The following is a 20689-nucleotide window of genomic DNA, read 5'->3' as shown; positions in this document are numbered from 1 at the left end:
AAGCACAACTGTGCCTCTCGCGGAAGAAAAACCGTGACTTTCACAAAAGAAAACGCGTTTCTTCGCGCAAAAATGTTTTTTCAAAAAAAAATTGATCGAAAAGCTAAGGAAGACCGGGGGAAAACCAAAATGTCGAAAAAAGCCGAAAACGCGTGCGAAAAAATAAACAAAAATCCGAAGGGAGCGTTCAGAGCGCGACACATGGCGAATGGCTGAGAGCGCGCCAAGTGGCGCTGATCGTTGCAATGCTCCCGAAGGAGCGCTCGTAAACTAGTTGCTCTCGCGAAATCGCCGATTAAGGGGTACTTTTTCCTCAAAAGAAAAAAACTATTTAAAACCTTCAATCTATGAATTTTCCATTTTTTGCTTATATTCGTTTATTCAAAATATTTTATCTCTTAAACCGTGCGTCCAAACCGCGAACCGTTTTCACATTGGATTTCTCATGTCGAGATCTTTGAATCTAGATCCCACATTAAAAGGTTTCGACGAACTACTTTTTCACAAAAAAAAACCTGGGAAAAACCGGAAGAAAGAAACCCCAAGCTGGAAGTATGTTTTTGCCCCCCCACATTTTTTTCCTTTTCCGAGAGACACAATTGTGCCTCTCGCTGAAGCAAATATGTGCCTCCACAAGGACCAAATCCGTACCTCTCACGAAAGAAAGACACATGTTTTTTCATGCAAAAAGAATTCCCAAAATTACTTTAGTCCAGAAGCTAGGGTAAACCAGGCAAAAACCAAAAAACATCCAAAACCCAAAAACACATACAGGAGAAACAAAACAAAAATTTCTATGGAAGTGCCCAGAACGTGACGCACTCTCAACCCACCCTTCACTTTGGGCGGGGTACCTCTCGATTAGTTGCTCTCAAGTTACGGGAAGGGTTGACTCCAGAAGCTCCTAAACGGCCCTTCAGCGTCGGTTTAGGCTCCTGGCACTCAAATGCAACGCCAGTGGGTTGGCCCATCAAATCAATGATTCGATTCGAACGGACTACGGGCGAACGACACCAGCGACGAGTGCTTCGTCTAGTTGACTCATAGGGATACTGCATCACCTAAAAAATTTTGGTTGGCTGGTTAATGCTTCACTAGTTGGCCGGTCAACCGTTAACTTTTGAAAAAAACTTTTAAAACCTGAAAAAGTTGACAAAATCCTGAATTAAATAATGTTCATGGATTTTGAAAAAAAGTTCTCAATCTTCAAAAAATTACATGAATTTTGTTAAAAAAAAATCATCAATTTCGAAAACAATTAAGAGAAAACTTCATCGATTTTTTAAACAAAGTTCATTGAATTCGAAAAAAAGTAAATTTGAAATAAATTTATCGATTTCAGAAAATGTTCAACAATTTAAAAAAATCATAGATTTTGAAAAAAGGTTTACCAATGTTGAAAAAAGTTCATCGATTTCTGAATTTTTAAAAAATAATCACGCATTTAAGGAAACAAAAAAGAATAGAAAAAGAGAACACCAAAAAAAATATCAATAAACCATTTAAAAACTGACCGGCGAAGCGAGAAAAACATATTTGGGAAGCTTCCCAAAACCGGAGCTTCCATGAACAAGAAGAAAGAAATAAAAGGAAATAAAAAGTAAATGTGCATGAGCGACATGATGGCCTACTAGTTACATCGGTTCCCTCGCAACAAATGTTAGATAATAACGAGAAATAAACGAGACACGAGAAACACGGATTTTTACGTGAAAACCCTTGCGGGAGAAAATCACGGACGCACGAAGGCGTAATCACTATAAGGAGGAGTATTACAGGCACGAGACGACAGGCCGTCTGAGGTGCGACTACATGGGGTATATATGAGGGGCAACACATAGGAGTCCTTGTAGGACAAGTAAACGAGTTGTACTCATACGCGTCGGTACCAACGCAAAAGGCCCACACCGTATGTACTACGTCTAATCCAATACGGTACTAGAATTTGGATCACAATTTAACAATCTCCACCTTGAGCCAAATTCTCTCCAGTAGTCGAAGAAAGTGAATAACTCCATCCAAATCAGCTTAAACACCTTATGCGTTAAATTCCATATGACTAGTGAGAAATACCAACTAAGTCTGAGCAAAGCTCAAACTTATTGGTCGGAACTGGCTTTGTCATCATATCAGCTGGATTATCATGAGTACTTATCTTGCATACCTTCAAATCGCCTTCAGCAACAACATCTCGAATATAATGAAATCTGACATCAATGTGCTTTGTCCTCTCATGATACATTGGATTCTTTGTAAGATATATAGCACTTTGACTGTCACTAAATACAGTAGGGCAAGATGAGTCTCCACAAAGCTCAGTGTACAAACCTCTCAACCAGATAGCTTCTTTGCATGCCTCAGAAATAGCCATATACTCGGCATCAGTAGTGGAACAAGCCATAATAGACTGCAAAGTTGCTCTCCAACTCACAGCACAACCACCAATGGTGAAAATATAACCTGTGAGTGATCTTCTCTTATCCAAATCACCAGCAAAATCAGAATCAACAAAACCAACAAGTCCATCTCTAGTTTTTCCAAACTGTAAATAAGCATTAGAAGTACCTCGCAGGTATCTGAAAATCCACTGAACTGCTTTCCAATGTTCCTTTCCAGGATTAGCCATGTATCTACTGACAACACTCAATGCATATGATAAATCCGGACGAGAACAAACCATGGCATACATAAGTGAACCAACTGCACTTGAATAGGGAACTCTAGACATGTACTCAATATCGGCATCTGACTTAGGACATAAAGGTGATGATAATTTGAAGTGTGCAGCTAACGGAGTACTTATTGGCTTGGCATTATGCATATTAAAACGACGAAGAACTTTATCAATATATCCCTTCTGACTTAGATACACTTTTCCAGACGGTCTATCTCTGGATATTTCCATGCCAAGTATTTTCTTTGCTGCACCCAAATCCTTCATCTCAAATTCATTACTCAATTGCTTCTTTACTTCATTAATATCTGACATACTCTTTGCAGCAATAAGCATATCATCAACATAAAGGAGCAAATAAATAGTTGAATCTTTGACAGTTTTTAAATAAACACAACTATCATAATTAGACCTTTTGAAACCTTGAGAGAGCATAAAGGTATCAAATCTCTTGTACCACTGTCTTGGGGATTGCTTCAATCCATAAAGAGATTTCTTTAACTTACAGACAAGCTTTTCTTTTTTAGGAATAATAAAACCTTCAGGTTGTTCCATATAAATATCCTCTTCTAATTCTCCATGTAAAAATGCAGTTTTAACATCCAATTGTTCAAGCTCAAGATCATGCATGGCAACAATACTGAGTAAAGTGCGAATAGAGCTATGCTTCGCAACAGGAGAAAAGACTTCGTTATAGTCAATACCTGGAATCTGACTGTAACCTTTAGCAACTAACCTTGCTTTATATCTTGTCTCATCATTAGGAGAAACACCTTCTTTCCTCTTGAAAACCCACTTGCAACGAATATGTTTCTTCTCTCTAGGTAATCTTACTAAATCCCAAGTTCCATTCTTTTCAAGTGATTCCATCTCATCATGCATAGCGGTCATCCACTTATTACTATCGCTAGAAATAATAGCCTCGAAATATGAAGAAGGCTCAGCATTACCTTCAATTTCTTCTGCAACAGATAAAGCAAAAGAAACAATATTGCACTCTTCAATTAACCTGTCGGGTTTATTACTACCCCGTCTAACTCTGTCACGTGCAAGATCCCAACTGGGTGGAACAATAGGCTGATTTGGAGTGGGAGTGACATGATCATCATTAATGACGGGTTCATCATATGCATCAACAATTTCATTACGAGATGTATCACCTGAATCAATAACATGCTCCACCTGAACAGTAGGCTGCTGAATAGGAGACTGTTGTTCACTCTCAACAGGAACATTAGTAGATGAAACATCATGTAACATAGCAGATTCATTAAAGATAACATTTCTGCTAATAACAACCTTGTGGGTTTCAGGATTCCATAATTTAAAACCTTTAACACCAGACTTATAACCAAGAAAGATGCACTTAACAGCCCTAGGCTCCAATTTTCCATTATCAACATGAGCATAAGCAGTGCAACCAAAAACTCTCAACTGTGAATAATCAGCAGGTGAACCAGACCATACCTCAATTGAAGTTTTCTTATTAAGAGCAATAGATGGTGAACGATTAATGAGATAACAAGCAGTGGAAGCGGCCTCAGCCCAAAAACGCCTATGCAAACCTGCATTGGACAACATGCAACGGGCTCTGGAAATAATGGTCCTGTTCATGCGCTCAGCAACACCGTTTTGTTGAGGAGTATAAGGAACGGTGTAGTGTTTGACAATGCCTTCAGACTTGCAATAATTTTTAAATTGCTTAGAACAGAATTCCATACCATTATCAGTGCGAAGTATTTTTACCTTCTTTTCAGTTTGTCTCTCAATCATAATCTTCCACTCCTTAAATGCTGAGAATGCTTCATATTTATGCTTCAAGAAATAAGGCTATACTTTTCTCGAATAATCATCAATAATAGTCAGCATGTAACTAGCACCACCTAGTGACTTCTTGCGAGATGGTCCCCATAAATCAGAATGCACATAATCAAGAATACCTTCAGTTGTATGAACCGAAGTATTGAACTTCACCCTCTTGTGTTTGCCGAAGATACAATGCTCACAAAATTTCAGTTTACCAGGTTCATATCCATCAAGAAGACCTCTCTTATTTAACTCTGCCAAACCAAGTTCACTCATATGTCCAAGACGCATATGCCAAAGGTTAGCAGCATCACAATTAGAATTTTTTGGAACAACCGGAGTAGCGTTACCTGAAACGGTAGAACCTCGAAGGTAATAAAGACCATTGGTCGAACTTAAGTCACCTTTCATCACAACAAGGGAGCCTTTGGTGACCTTCAAAACACTATCTCCACCTGAATATTTGTACCCCTTTGCATTAAGGGCACTCATAGAAATAAGATTTCTCTTCATCTTCGGAATATACCGAACATCTGTCAAAGTTATGATTATGCCATCAAACATCTTAATTCGAATAGAACCTATGCCTTCAATGTTGCATGGTGAATTATCAAAACCCAAAACGGAACCAGCAGAAGTAGTGGAATCAAAAGTATTAAACCAATCTCTATGTGGACACATATGAAAAGTGCATGCAGTGTCAAGTACCCACTCATCATTGGTCTCAGCACATCCAGCAATAACGACAAGAGCATCATCGGAACTATCATCACGAGCAACGTTAGCAGAATTTTCACCTTGTTTGTTACCTTTCCTCTTTTCCTTGTTCTGCAACTTGAAACACTCAGAGATGTCATGCCCGTCTCTTTTGCAATACCTGCAATACTTCTTGTCTCTGGATTGCGACCGGCCCCGGTAGCCGTTCTTACTTTTGCCTCTGTTTCCATTATTGGAGTTCTTCTCCTTTGTCCTGCCACGAACAGATAATCCCTCTGCTTGGGATGAACTTGAACCATCATGAGGCACCATTAGTTTTATCTTCTCCTTAGAGTTCAAACCTTCATAAACTTCATTAAGTGTGAGAGTATCACGACTGTATAATATGGTGTCTCTAAAATTGGTATAAGAACTTGGCAGTGAACAAAGTAACATTAAAGCAGTATCTTCCTCTTCATACTTAACCTCCATTGCAGCTAGATCAGATATGATCTCTTTAAATTCCGAAATATGATTCAAAACATTACCTCCCTCGGGTAACCTGTGCAGGAATAATTTTTGCTTCAGATGCATCTTGCTGGTGAGATCTTTAGTCATGCAAATCCCTTCCAGCTTTAACCATAGAGCGGCGGCAGTTTTCTCGCTCAAAACTTCCTGCAAAATATTATTATGCAAATGGAGTTGAATTTGTGACAAAGCCTTACAATCAATTCTTTTCTCCCCAGCAGTCTAGTCCTCAATTCGGTTCTTCCCAAAACTATCCAGTGTTACACCATAGTCGGCTGTGCCAACAACGCCCGCATCTTGACTTGCCATAGGGTAAACCTTGTGTCACGATCCAGCAGCGGAAAATCGTACTTCATGGATACCATGAATAGATAAATCTAGCAGCTTCACGTGTATACCTAGAAGTGGGAGACCAACAAACTGTAGCTTGACGTGACAAATACTAGTACTAGTAGCTGGGTAATCTAGTACTAGTTCTTGATAAAGAAAACTAATTCTGCACTTAGCTTCACGTCAAGAGACGGCGGCTTGGATAGATCGCTCCTCCTCGGGACTTGAAGCAGACCGAGCAGCAGCGGAACTCGGCGACTTGCGGCCTGTACGTAGAGCAGCAGCAGCGGTAACTCTGTGGACCCGACCAAGCCTGCGATTTAGCAGCGGCACAGTGGAAGTTCCTGTCGGCCTCGGTGTACTGCTGCGGTGCGGTTCGCTGCAGCGGATTCGTCTCGATCTCGGTGTAGGAGAAAAATCAGTATCCGATCTTGATCTGGACACGGATGATGAGCTGCCCGGACTCGGCGGATTGCGGCGACAGCGCGGAACCCTAATCCTCTCGATCTCAAATCTGGTATCTGTAACCTCAACTCTGATACCACTTGTTAGATAATAACGAGAAATAAACGAGACACGAGAGACACGGATTTTTACATGAAAATCCTTGCGGGAGAAAACCACGGACGCACGAAGACGCAATCATTATAAGGAGGAGTATTACAGGCATGAGACGACAAGCTGTCTGAGGTGCGACTATATGGGGTATATATGAGGGGCAACACATAGGAGTCCTTGTAGGACAAGTAAACGAGTTATACTCGTACGTGTCGGTACCAACGCAAAAGGCCCACACCGTATGTACTACGTCTAATCCAATACGGTACTAGAATTTGGATCACAATTTAACAACAAAGAGTTCTCGAGTTTGTACCCCGTATGCCGCACCTTTTTTCGTGTTTAACAGAAGAAACTAAAGGTAAAATGGGGCGGCCCATAGCTGTAACCGAAGCCTGAAGCGCTAAATATAAAATGTTATTGATTCCTATTTGGCGCCTTCTGCGTCTGTTCTAGTTATTTTCCTACATGGCGCACACATGTGGATCTTTTGGGCTGCCCATTAGCAATGTTGTGGTGGGAAGCTCTCCTGGTTTTCAGAAACTTCTAGAAGCACCCAGGGCGTTTTGTTTTAGACAAGTGCTTTATTTTTTTCCTTTAATTTTTTCCCTTTTTGTTTTTTAATTTTCATAAACTTCTTACATAATCACAAACTTTTAAATTTTATTTTCAAATTCATGAAAAAAATCAATCCTATAACTTTTTTTTCAAATTCATGATTTCTTTTGCGTTTGTGGACCTTTCTCAAATTCAGATTCGTGAACCTGTATCCAATCAGTGATTTTTTAAATTGGTGAACATTTTAAGAATCTGAAACATTTTTTAAATGTAGAATCATGAACATTTTTTCAAACCCGTTAACTTTCCTCAAAATTCGTGATCTTTTCTTGAATCCGCGAACTTATATCAAATTCAGAATCACAAACTTATTTCAATATCGTGAACTTTTTTGAATCCACTAACTTTTTTTGAATTCAGAATCACAAACTTATTTCAATGTCGTGAACATTTTTTGAATCTGTGAACTTTTATCAAATTCAGAATCACAAACTTTTTTCAATTTCGTGAACTTTTTTCAGATTTATGAAATTTTTTGAACTTTTTCAAATCTGTGATTTGTTTTTTCAAAGAGTTGACGGTCAACGGATCTGGTCATCCGGTCAACTGTCTATCCTGTCAACCGAGCGAGCGAACGAGGAAACGACATAGTGAACAAGCCAGTAAAAGACGTGTGAGCGATAGTTACTGGGCCGCCTCATGCGAGAGCTCGCCTAAGTGGGTGCACAACGCGCTGAAATGGAGCTCTCACAGGGAGGGCCTTGGGACGCAGTTGTTTCACCGGTTTCGGCGACACCTTCACGGATGGCAGTCGACGGAACGTCATCGGTTCCGGCGACCCCTCCGGACCTCATCTTGGGTGCAGATGGCGGCTCTGAATTTTTCACCTACAACCTCAGTTTGGTTGCAGTTAGTTAAAATAAAAAGGGTCTCAATTGGGAGGGCCTCTGCAATGTTTTATGTGCAAGATTTCGTAGGTATCGTCATCAACTGCTATTTAGACAATTTTATGCTATTGGACAGACAGGAACAGGACAAGATTACATTAATCGCTTTGAACACGTCATGAATCAGCTTCTATCGTATTCTGACGATATCCACCTCTTTATTTTGAATCAGCTTGGCCTTTTCTCTTTAAGATCAGACTCTTAAAATTCAGAGGCGATGATATTTAGCACGGTGCAACATCTAAACCTAACCTCTGAAGCCCTGAACCTTGTGGTGGGACAGGACATCATACAAACTCATGATCGCCATCATGCCAGCTACTACTAGTACTATATATACACCCAACACAACTCATCAATCTATTGTATACAAAATTTAGAAGAAAACAGCCCTAGCAAAGCACCAACGTACGCATACAGCACGAAACAGCTTCCAATCGACATGGTTGCTAAGTGATCACAGGCCCGGCATGAACCAGACTTCTGACGGATAGATTGTTCCATAATGACCACCACCGGACGGGAAAGCATCCTCCAGCGTCAGTTTCTTCAAATCATAGACCTTTACACCCTTCCATTGGTTACAACGACGCTCAAAAATGTCCCCCCTGAGACGGGGAGTCAGCTCAGGGAATTTTTCCACAGACAAGAGACCCGGGCTATTCTGTCCGAGGAGCGCAGCGTGCCCCCTTAGAGCCGTCGCGGGGCTTACTCCTACCATTTGGCAGCTCTTGCGATCCAGCCTGTCTACATGAACACTGACGCAATGATCCTGATCCTTGTCCAAGATGACACGAATCTGCAGAAGATGTCCCCAGGGAGTTGGAACCAAGTATTTCGTGATAACTTCGAAAAAGTCATCGTCTTCCTCGGCGATGATCGTTTTCTTTCGTGGTATGTCCTCCGGTCCACCGAGGTCCCAAATCTTCAATTTACCTGTCATTGACAACACATAGAATCTGCCTCGCAGGTAGACACAATCGGCAAAACTATCTTGGCTTCTCCTTATCACCGAAACTTGTCGCCAAGAAGTATCTCCTACCCTCGCAAAAGAGAGCCGCTTGCCGTCCAAGTGGATGGCCAAGGCAACTGCGGGACCGGCAGATGGAGAACCAGACAACACAACCTTGTCATAGAAATGCCTGCCCAGAGAATCCATGTCATAAACACTGCCATTACCACCATGGAGACACTTATAACGATAGCCAATGACATTTCCTTGGTCTGCATAGACCCCTTCGATGCACGACGTGAAGCCAGTGAGCGGCGGGAGCGGGAGCAATGCCGCCGTGAAGGGGTTGTAGAGGACAAGGTCTGAGAGCTCGTTAGCCACGACCAGCCAGCCACGGAAGGAGCCGCAGCAGGCCACAGCCTGGCCCCGGGGGAAACTGACCTTAAATTCTTTCTCGTCTAGGAGGTTACGGAACTTGGAAGTAACTGTGGGATCCCATAGCCTGCGACTCTGCTCCCCTCCAGGAAGTGGCTCGGTCGCCAAGGACACAAGCCACGGTGTGCAGCCAGGTGGGACACTGGGGGCGGCCATGGAGGCAGAGCACCATGACGGGCAGACAGCACGGAAGGCCAGAGCCTCGGGTAACTCGAGGAGAAGCAGGATGCGGATCAGGAGATCGGTGGGTAGGTCGGACCAGCCTGGGCTTGGATAAGGTCCTGCCATTGAGAAAAAATCCCGTCAGGAAAATTTACATATATAAGCAGATTTATATAGCGACACAAACACGCCCGCGTACGTTGCCCAATCGGACAAGAAAAGGTATACGATTCAAACTGGGAAACCGATTTCAATCTGTATAGGCTCTTATTATTAGGAAATATGACTGTGATTCTGAAAATATGACCATAAAAATTGGATCTTTAGAAAATATGACTGTGATTCTGAAAACTTACCCATAGTAGTGGCCTTGGGAGATTCATCATGGATGGAGATAGAAGGGGCAGCTGTGGAAGTATCTCCGGTGGTCCTCTCTTTATCTGAAAAAAGGGGATTGTAATCACGGGACGCTTGAAATCCGGCGGATGACGAGGAGCGGCAGGGGGGGTGCTGGAACTATCGTGCCAGCGGTGGAGAGTGAGGCATGGCATGGCGGCGGCGGCATATGCGGTGGGGGATTGCGGCGGCGGCGAAGGGTGGGGGTTGGGGGTTCCTTGGTGTGTGTGTGTGGGGAGTTGGGGGGGTGGGGGGGTGGGGGGGGGGGGGGGGGGGTTGGGCGGTTAATCCAATTCCAATCCGGTTCGCATCCGATCGAACGGGCGGCAATCAGCCAATTTCTGGAGTCGCGCCTTGTCACAGCCTGAATGGCGAATCCTCATCCTCATCAATCAAGAAGAAAAGGCAAAATTGTTTCTTCTTCTGCTACGGAGACGGTGGGGAGGAGGTGGTGGAGACGGCGGGCAGGGAGACGCGAGCACCAGGCGATGCCGGTGAGGGGGCGAGCACGGAGTGGATGGCGAGCTAGGCCTCCCGCCGGTCAGATCGAGGCCGTGCGGAGGAGAGAAGGTGGCGGTGCGGCCTGGGAGGGTGGGGGGAGGGTCGGGGGCGATGCGTGGGTTGTGGCTCCGGCCTGATCCAGATCTTGCGAGTTGAGACTTGGGAGCAACAGCAACGGGGAGAAATGCTCAAAAAAAAAAACAGCAAAGAGAGAGAGAGAGAAATAGGATGGGGATGGACTGGTCCAGATGGGTTAAAGTATCTACAACCGGACCTCTCAAACCCGTCTCGAACGTCGGGCAGGCTGTCTGATCACGATTTTTTGACCCAGACGTGCCTTTCAAATGCCCCTCAAACGCCTGGGCTGACCAGTACCCCCATATCCAGCCCAAGTATGGGGCGGATATGGGGCGCCCAGGCACGCCCACCACGTCGGTCTGACGAAGGGGTCCCAGCCGGAAACGCTCTCAAACCCGGTGGTCCGAAACTCGTCTCCTCCGCCGGACTGGTGGCGCCGCGCGACACAGCTCCGGCGGGCCGCGTAGTTCATTGCCCGGCTATTTAAGTCAACCGGCGGCACTGAAACCCTACCATTCCTCCTGTCCGCCACCACCGCCACTTTCCACTCCACCCGTCCGCCTAGTAGTCATGCCCCCACGTCGCCGGGTGAGGAGCGAGCCCTTTCTGACGTCGGAGCACCGACTCTAGCTCCTTGAGCAGATCCGGGCTAGGCGTGAAGCCCGGATCGCCGCGGGGTGATACGTCTCCAACGTATCTATAATTTTTTATTGTTTCATGCTATTGTATTATCTGTTTTAGATGTTTTATATGCATTTATATGCTATTTTATATGATTTTTGGACCAACCTATTAACCTAGAGCCCAGTGCCAGTTTCTGTTTTTTCCTTATTTTTGAGTTTTACAGAAAAGGAATACCAAACGGAGTCCAATTGACGTGCCAATTTTTGATGATTTTTTATGGACCAAAAGAATCCCCCGGAGTAAAAGAGTTGGGCCAGAAGAGTCCCGAGCCATCCACGAGGGTGGAGGGCGCGCCCTACCCCCTGGGCGCGTCCCCCTATCTCGTGGGCGACTCGGAGACCCCCCTGACGTGAGACCGACGCCAAAACTTCCTATAAATACAGAGACCTCCAGAACATAACCTAGATCGGGAGTTCCGCCGCCGCAAGCCTCTGTAGCCACCAAAAACCAATCGGGACCCTGTTCCAGCACCCTGCCGGAGGGGGTGAGGGAGTCCTGGATTAGGGGGTGTTCGGATAGCCGGACTATACCTTCGCCGGACTCCTAGACTATGAAGATACAAGATTGAAGACTTCGTCCCGTGTCCGGATGGGACTTTCCTTGGCGTGGAAGGCAATCTTGGCGATGCGGATATTCAAGATCTCCTACCATTGTAACCGACTCTGTGTAACCCTAACCCTATCCGGTGTCTATATAAACCGGAGGGTTGTAGTCCGTAGGACAATCATCTTCATACACAACAATCATACCATAGTCTAGCTTCTAGGGTTTAGCCTCCTTGATCTCGTGGTAGATCTACTCTTGTACTACCCATATCATCAATATTAATCAAGCAGGAGTAGGGTATTACCTCCATCGAGAGGGCCCGAACCTGGGTAAAAACATCGTGTCCCTTGTCTCCTATTACCATCCGGCCTTGATGCACAGTTCGGGACCCCCTACCCGAGATCCGCCGGTTTTGACACCGACATTGGTGCTTTCATTGAGAGTTCCTCTGTGTCATCGCCGTTCTGGCCCGATGGCTCCTTTGATCATCAACAACGATGAGGTCCAGGGTGAGACTTTTCTCCCCGGACAGATCTTCGTCTTCGGCGGCTTCGCTCTGCAGGCCAACTTGCTTGGCCACTTGGAGCAGATCGAAAGCTACACCCCTGGCCATCAAGTCAGGTTTGGAAGCTTAAACTACACGGCTGATATCCGCGGAGACTTGATCTTCGATGGGTTCGGGCCACGGCCAAGCGCGCCGCACTATCTCGAGGGGCATGATCTAGCTCTGCCTCCGAACAGTGTCCTGGAGGCCGCACGCACACCGGTTCCGACCCTTAACTCGGAGCCTGTTGCGCCGATCGAGGATGAGCGGTTGGACGCCACCTCGGGGGCTGCGATCTCAAAGGCGATCGAGCCGAACGCCAGCCCCGCACTCTGCATGACCCGTGACTCCGAGGGCCCGGACTCCTTCCCGGACTCCGAAACCCTCGCGCCCCCGCCAATCGAATCCGATTGGGCGCCGATAATGGAGTTCACCGCTGCGAACATCTTTCAGCACTCGCCTTTTGGCGACATTCTGAATTCTCTCAAGTCTCTCTCTTTATCAGGAGAGCCCTGGCCGGACTACGGTCAGCAAGGATGGGATACGGACAATGAAGAAATTCAAAGCCCACCCACCACCCACTTTATAGCCACTGTCGACGATTTAACCGACATGCTTGACTTCGGCTCCGAAGACATCGACGGTATGGACGACGATGTAGGAGACGAACAGGAACCAGCACCTGTAGGGCGCTGGAAGGCCACCTCGTCATATGACATATATATGGTGGACACTCCTAAAGATGGAGATGGCGATGGAACAGCGGGGGATGACACCTCCAAGAAACAGCCAAAGCGCCGACGTCAGCGGCGCCGCTCTAAATCCCGCCAAAGTAAAAACGGCGATCCCGGCACGGGAGATAATACTACCCCGGATAGCGCCGAAGAACACCCACCCCAGCAAGATTCGGCGCAGGAAGATGGAGAAGCCAGCCCTCATGAGAGAGCGGCAGACCGAGAGGTTGAGGATGATAAATATATGCCTCCCTCCGAAGACGAGGCAAGCCTCGATGACGACGAATTCGTCATACCATCAGACCCCGCCGAACAAGAGCGTTTCAAACGCAGGCTTTTAGCCACGGCAAACAGCCTCAAGAAAAAGCAGCAACAGCTTAAAGTTGATCAAGATTTGCTAGCTGATAGATGGACTGAAGTCCTTGCGGCCGAAGAGTATGAACTCGAACGCCCCTCCAAGAGTTATCCAAAGCGCAGGCCGCTACCCCGATCAGAGGAGGAAGCGCCTACATCACCAGCGCATGACATGGCAGACCGGCCACCTCGCGGCCGCGACAGAGAGGCCTCTCGGCCCTCCACCCAAGCCATGCCCCGACGCCGCTCAACTAAGGCACGGGAAAATGCGCCAGACCTGCGAGACGTACTGGAGGATAAGGCAATACAAACAAGATCGATCTACGGATCGCGCAGGCGCCCTACGACACGCGACGATGATCTTCACTCCGAATACAACAAATCCGGCCGGGCCGAACACAACAGACATAGCTCTTCCGAGCTGCGTCGTGATATAGCCCAGTACAGGGGCGCCGCACACCCACTATGCTTCACAGATGAAGTAATGGATCATAAAATCCCAGAGGGTTTCAAACCCGTAAACATCGAATCATACGATGGCACAACAGATCCGGCGGTATGGATCGAGGATTATCTCCTTCACATCCACATGGCACGTGGCGATGATCTACACGCCATCAAATACCTCCCGCTCAAACTCAAAGGACCGGCCAGGCACTGGCTTAATAGCTTGCCACCGGACTCAATCGGTTCTTAGGAGGACCTGGAAGCCGCATTCCTCGACAACTTCCAGGGCACTTACGTGCGACCACCGGATGCCGACGACTTAAGCCACATAATTCAGCAGCCAGAGGAATCGGCCGGGCAATTCTGGACACGGTTCCTAACAAAGAAAAACCAGATAGTCGATTGTCCGGACGCAGAGGCCCTAGCAGCCTTCAAGCATAACATCCGCGACGAGTGGCTTGCCCGGCACCTGGGACAGGAAAAGCCGAAATCTATGGCAGCCCTCACGACACTCATGACCCGATTTTGCGCGGGAGAAGATAGCTGGCTAGCTCGTAGCAACAACTTATCAAAGAACCCTGGTAATTCGGATACCAAGGACAAAAGTGGCAGGACACGTCGAAATAAGCAAAAGCGTCGCGTTAGCAGCGACAGCAATGAAGATATGGCAGTCAATGCCGGATTCAGAGGCTATAAATCCGGTCAGCGGAAAAAGCCATTCAAAAAGAATACTCAGGGCCCGTCCAGTTTGGACCGAATACTCGACCACTTGTGCCAGATCCATGGCACCCCAGAAAGGCCAGCCAATCACACCAACAGGGACTGTTGGGTGTTCAAGCAGGCAGGCAAGTTAAGAGCCGAAAACAAAGACAAGGGGCTGCATAGCGATGACGAGGAGGAGCCTAGGCCGCCGAACAACAATGGACAGAAGGGTTTTCCCCCACAAGTGCGGATGGTGAACATGATATACGCAACTCACATTCCCAAGAGGGAGCGGAAGCGTGCGCTACGGGACGTATATGCGATGGAGCCAGTCGCCCCAAAGTTCAACCCATGGTCCTCCTGCCCGATCACTTTTGATCGAAGGGACCACCCCACTAGCATCCGTCATGGCGGCTTTGCCGCATTGGTTCTCGACCCAATCATCAACGGATTTCATCTCACAAGATTCCTCATGAACGGCGGCAGTAGCCTGAACCTGCTTTACCAGGATACAGTGCGAAAAATGGGCATAGATCCCTCAAGGATTAAGCCCACAAAAACGACCTTTAAAGGCGTTATACCAGGTGTAGAAGCCAACTGTACAGGCTCAGTAACACTTGACGTGGTCTTCGGATCCCCGGACAATTTCCGAAGCGAAGAGTTAATCTTCGACATAGTCCCGTTTCGCAGTGGCTATCACGCCCTGCTCGGACGAACCGCATTCGCAAAGTTCAATGTGGTGCCGCACTACGCATATCTCAAGCTCAAGATGCCAGGCCCTCGAGGTGTAATCACGGTCAACGGAAACACCGAACGCTCCCTCCGTACGGAGGAGCACACGGCGGCTCTCGCAGCGGAAGTACAAAGCAGCCTTCTTAGGCAATTCTCCAGTCCGGCCGTTAAAAAGCCAGACACCGCCAAGCGCGCCCGGAGTAACCTACAACAAGACCGCCTAGCACGTTCTGAGCAGGCGTAGCAATGCGGCCCCAACCCCAGCCCTCGTGACATAGCGAAACCAGTGCCTCGCGTACATAACTACGCCCTCGAAATACAATGGGCATAGGGGAAGGGGCACAATAACGGCACGCCCGAAATACGGCTTAAAACGTACTAGGGGCTGCCAGATTCTTTTTTTTCTTTCTCTTCTTACTTTCAGGACTCCACACTTCGGACGACCTGTTCGGCTATTTGACTGCCGCACAAACGATGCAAGATCCAAGGAGGCAGAGAAGCCATGCCGCATTATGGAACTCCCAGGTGGTCTCTGTTACGAGCAGTATACCTGATTTGAATACAATTCCGCGGCCTGCCCCTGGTCAGGACACGTCAAATAGTCCAATATATTTTTGCTTATCGCACTACTTGTATCGTTCGGCTTTGATAAATGGCCTCTCCATAAACAATGCATAGATTTTTGTCTATTTTTTGCATTATCCTATTTTCATACATATGTTTATTAAATGACATGATCGCACCCGTACACCATGGTACGGCAAACACGCCAGGGGCTTCGGTACCCCTCATTATGGTGTGAGAAGTCCGTGCACTTTCACAAGTGCGGCACCCCGAACTTATAGCACTATATGCATCGGCTCCGAATCATGATTTGGGTCAATAGTTGGGTTTGCCCGGCTCCTATGTTTTGGTGCCTTACGTTCCGCTATATCGGCTAAGGTAGCACTAGGAGAACCACTGCGATTGTGCCCCGGTTCAGCTGGGTTAAGCACCTCAGTGGAGAAAGCTAAAACTGACTGTCATGATAAGGCGAGAGATCGGTCGCTGTTCGAGAGGTTTTTCGAGTCCCTAAAGACTTATGCCGCTTCGAGCGAGGAGCTGGCTTTGTCCGGCCAAGGCGTGGATAGTGCCCCGAACTCGGTCTTCCGAACTAGGGGCTTCGCCAAAATTTAAAATTATAAAGTTCTATGGCTAAGTGAGAGTGTTCAAGCATTATAGTCCAATTGCCTGGTTCGTTGTGCTGAGCGCCTCCCTCGAAGGACCCAACCATGGGAAAAAGAGCGCTCAGGTTTATCCCGAACACCCCAGCACTAGTGGCACGGGGGCAGAAGCCGACGACTGGCCATCTCTCAATTTTTGATAAATGGCCGCACAGAAAATAATATTTTAAATTCAATAAGCATTGCTTAGCGCATATGAACAAGTTTTCAGCGCACAGGATAAAACACGAGCGAGTTCATTGAAAAATTACATCTTTGGTACATTCATCCGCCACAAGGCGGGCACCCGCAAGAACATCCTTGTAGTAGTTCTCGGGCTTGCAATGCTCCTTCCCCGGCGCGGCCCGTCCTTCAGAAGCTTCTCACCGTCCAGCTTACCCTAGTGCACCTTTACACGGGCAAGGGCCCTCCGGGCACCTTCGATGCAGACGGAGCGCTTGATGACCTCGAGCCTTGGACAGGCCTCCACCAGCCGCCGCACCAGCCCGAAATAACTCCCAGGCAGGGCCTCTCCAGGCCACAGCCGAACTATGAAGCCCTTCATGGCCTGTTCGGCCACCTTGTGGAGCTTGACCAGCTGTTTCAGCTGGTCGCTCAAGGGCACAGGGTGTCCGGCCTCAGAATACCGAGACCAGAACACCTTCTCCGTCGAGCTGCCCTCTTCAGCTCGGTAGAATGCGGCGGCGTCGAATACGCTGCGGGGAAGATCTGCGAATGCCCCTGGAGAGCTCCGGATTCGGGTAAGTAGCAAGTAGTTTACTTTTATATTTCTGCTTTGCATAAAGAATGCCTTACCCGCTGCTATCTTCTTCATCTCCTCCAACTCTTGGAGGGCTTTTTGGGCTTCGGCCTTGGCAGACTTGGCGGTCTCAAGGGCCGTCGCGAGATCGGATGCTTGTGTCTTTGACTCAAGCTCCAAACTCTCATGTTTTTTCATGAGAGCCTGAAGCTCTTGCTGCACCTCGCCGACCTGAGCCCCAAGTCTCTCTCGCTCGGTGCGCTCCGCGGCCGTTCTCTTTTCGGCCTCCGACAGCGCCTGCTTGAGGGTCGCCACCTCAGTTGTGGCCCCTACAATAAGCAGTACAATCCTGTTATTTTTGCAATCACGCCTCTCTATAGGCACTTTTTCTGTAAGGTATTTCTTACCTTCTTTCTCCTCGAGCTGCCGCCTGGCAAGGCCGAGCTCTTGCTCGGTCCGCCCGAGGTCCTGTTTTAGGATGCCCACCTCCGCAGTCAGTGCGGCGGTGGATAGCAGCGAAGCCTGCATACGCATATTGACTCTTTTTTGTTAGACTCCTGTGAAATTTAATAGATCTCCTATTCGGCTTTTCTTTCCGAACGCCAAACAGAGCATCAGGGGCTACTGTCTATGTGGTAATATTTTGACATATTTTTACTTACCTCGAAGCCTGTCAGAAGGCTAGCGCAAGCTTCGGTCAGTCCGCTCTTGGCGGACTGAACCCTCTGGATCACCGTACTCATGATAGTATGGTGCTCTTCATCGATGGAGGCGCCGTCAAGCACCTCCAGCAGATTGTCCGGCACCTCCGGTTGGACGGAGGCCGCCTGCTCAGAAGGCTTGCTCCTCTTGGAAGGAGTTCGCCTGCCGCGGTCCGGAACTGTTGAAGATTCCGGCACGGCGTACGGCTCAAAGCCGGACTTGGAGCCCTGGGGGGTCTTGTCCCCTTTACTCCTGGAGTCCGGGAGGTTGCCTTGCGGCTCCTCCAGGACCACCTCCTCCTGCCCCGGAGCCTGTCGCGAGGCCACTTCGGCGTCGTCAGTAGTGTGGGGGAGACAGCGGGCGGAACTGAATTCATGTCCGACGAATCCAGGGAGCCGCTCGACGAATCGTCGAGTTCGGCCCGGGGCGGGCTGCATAATTATGATCGACATTAGGGAAAGCTGTGCAACAAAGAAACATCATGAGTTACTCTGATATTTGAACTTACGATTTCGCGGGACGCTTGGCCCTGTTCGGCCATTCCTCTTCGCCCTCTTCGGCGTCGTGGGAGTAGTCCGGTGGAGGGGTCTTCCTTTTCCTAGACCCCTCGGCCCCCCCTGCTGGGGCGGCCTTCTTCTTCTCTTCTCCCTCCACTGGGGGGGGGGGAGAGTTTTCTTCTTCCTCCTCGTTTTCACGGGAGGAGGGCGTCTCGGACTCGTCAGATGACGAGTCCGACACCACCACATTACGGGCACTCTTTCGAGTCCCCGTGGTCTTCTTCTTCTTGACCTTCTTCTCCGGCACCACATAAGGTGCCGGAACCAGCAGCTTCACTAGGAGCGCAGGGGCTGGGTCTTCGGGCAAGGGAGCCGGACAGTTAATTGGTCCGGATATCGCCTGCCAAGCCTGTCAAAGGTATGGGAGTTTAGATCTCGCATAGAGTCAAACTATGGAAAAAGAAAAAGAGCTTAATATCCTGTCAAAGGTAAAGATAGCTTACCTCGCTAGCGTGACGCTGCGTGTTGTATCCGCGGTCCTCGGAAGCGGATGCTGGAGCCTCAGCGCCTTTGATTAGCACCTTCCAGACGTCTTCATACGTCGTGTCGAAGAGCCTGTTGAGGGTTCGGTGCTGCGCCGGGTCGAACTCCCGCAAATTAAAGCCCCGTTGTTGGCACGGGAGGATCAGACAAACGAGCATGACCTGGACTACATTGACAAGCCTGATTGGCTTGTTTACCAGGGACTGGATGCATGTCTTCAGTCTGGTCACCTCTTCCTCGTTGCCCCACGACAGGCCAGTCTCTTTCCAGGACATAAGCCGCGTGGGGGGTCCGGATCGAAACTCGGGGGCTGCGACCCATTTCGGATCGCGTGGCTCGGTGATGTAAAACCACCCGGCTTGCCACCCCTTTAGGGTCTCCACGAAGGAGCCCTCGAACCAGAGGACGTTGGCCATCTTGCCAGCCATGGCGCCTCCGCACTCCGCCTGGCTGCCGCGCACCACCTTGGGCTTGACGTTGAAGGTCTTGAGCCAGAGGCCAAAATGGGGGCAGACACGGAGGAAAGCCTCACACACGACGATAAACGCCGAGATGTTGAGGATGAAGTTCGGGGCCAGATCGTGGAAATCCAGGCCATAGTAGAACATGAGTCCCCGGACAAATGGGTGGAGTGGAAAACCCAGTCCGCGGAGGAAGTGGGGAAGGAACACTACCCTCTCATGGGGCCGTGGGGTGGGGAGAAGCTGCCCCTTCTTGGGAAGCCGGTGCGGGATGTCCTTGGACAGGTATCCGGCCTTCCTTAGCTTTTTTACTTGGACCTCCGTGACGGAGGAGACCATCCACTTGCCTCCCGCTCCGGACATTGCTAGAGAAGGTTGAGGTGGGAAGAGCGGGTTTGGGCGCTGGAGCTCGAGTGCGCAGGAGATGGACAGGCAAAGGAGGAAGAAGGCGCAGGTAAAAAAGGTGGATCCTTATCCCCTTATATGGGCAGATGCGGTTATGCGTCCCCACCTGCCTAATAAAACTCGCTTGCCTCCCAAGCGCCGTGGTAAATGGCGCGGTTGGGTTACCCACGTCCGTATTGATGAGAATCCCGTAAAAAGGGCACATGATCTCTGCTTTGGCAAGACATGCTAAGGAAACCGCCTCGCAAAACGTGCTGAGGTGGAAAAGTAAAAACGATTCGTAAAAGAACTTGGCCGTAGTGTGATTACGCACTGCGGAATACGTCAGCAGATTTGATTTGTGTTAATATTATTCTCTCTATGGCAATATGTGGAAACTTATTTTGCAGAACCGGACACTATTCTTGGTGTTTACAATCTTCTATGAAGGACTTGGAGGAGGAACCCGCCTTGCAATGCCGAAGACAATCTGCACGCCGGACTCGTCGTCATTGAAGCCTGGTTCAGGGGCTACTGAGGGAGTCCTGGATTAGGGGGTGTTCGGATAGCCGGACTATACCTTCGCCGGACTCCTAGACTATGAAGATACAAGATTGAAGACTTCATCCCGTGTCTGGATGGGACTTTCCTTGGCGTGGAAGGCAAGCTTGGCAATGCGGATATTCAAGATCTCCTACCATTGTAACCGACTCTGTGTAACCCTAACCCTATCCGGTGTCTATATAAACCGGAGGGTTGTAGTCCGTAGGACAATC

The 20689-nt window shown here is 48.3% G+C and overlaps 1 protein-coding gene across 1 annotated transcript; it reads right to left on the bottom strand.

Annotated features, from left to right (window-relative positions):
* Positions 1-8172: 8172 nt before the first annotated feature.
* Positions 8173-10668, bottom strand: LOC125523071 (putative F-box protein At4g22170). The gene is made up of 2 exons (XM_048688119.2): positions 10003-10668; positions 8173-9765 (listed from the first exon to the last, which is right to left on the bottom strand). Exons 1-2 carry the CDS (start codon positions 10004-10006, stop codon positions 8555-8557), a joined length of 1215 nt encoding a protein of 404 aa, XP_048544076.2. The 5' UTR covers positions 10007-10668; the 3' UTR covers positions 8173-8554.
* Positions 10669-20689: the final 10021 nt, after the last annotated feature.

This window comes from Triticum urartu, chromosome 7A (genome assembly GCF_056163025.1).
Source record: "Triticum urartu cultivar PI428250 chromosome 7A, HENAU_Tu73, whole genome shotgun sequence".
NCBI lineage: Eukaryota > Viridiplantae > Streptophyta > Magnoliopsida > Poales > Poaceae > Triticum > Triticum urartu.
The sequence above is the reverse complement of the archived record's forward strand: the minus strand, read 5'-3'. Positions and strand labels throughout refer to the sequence as shown.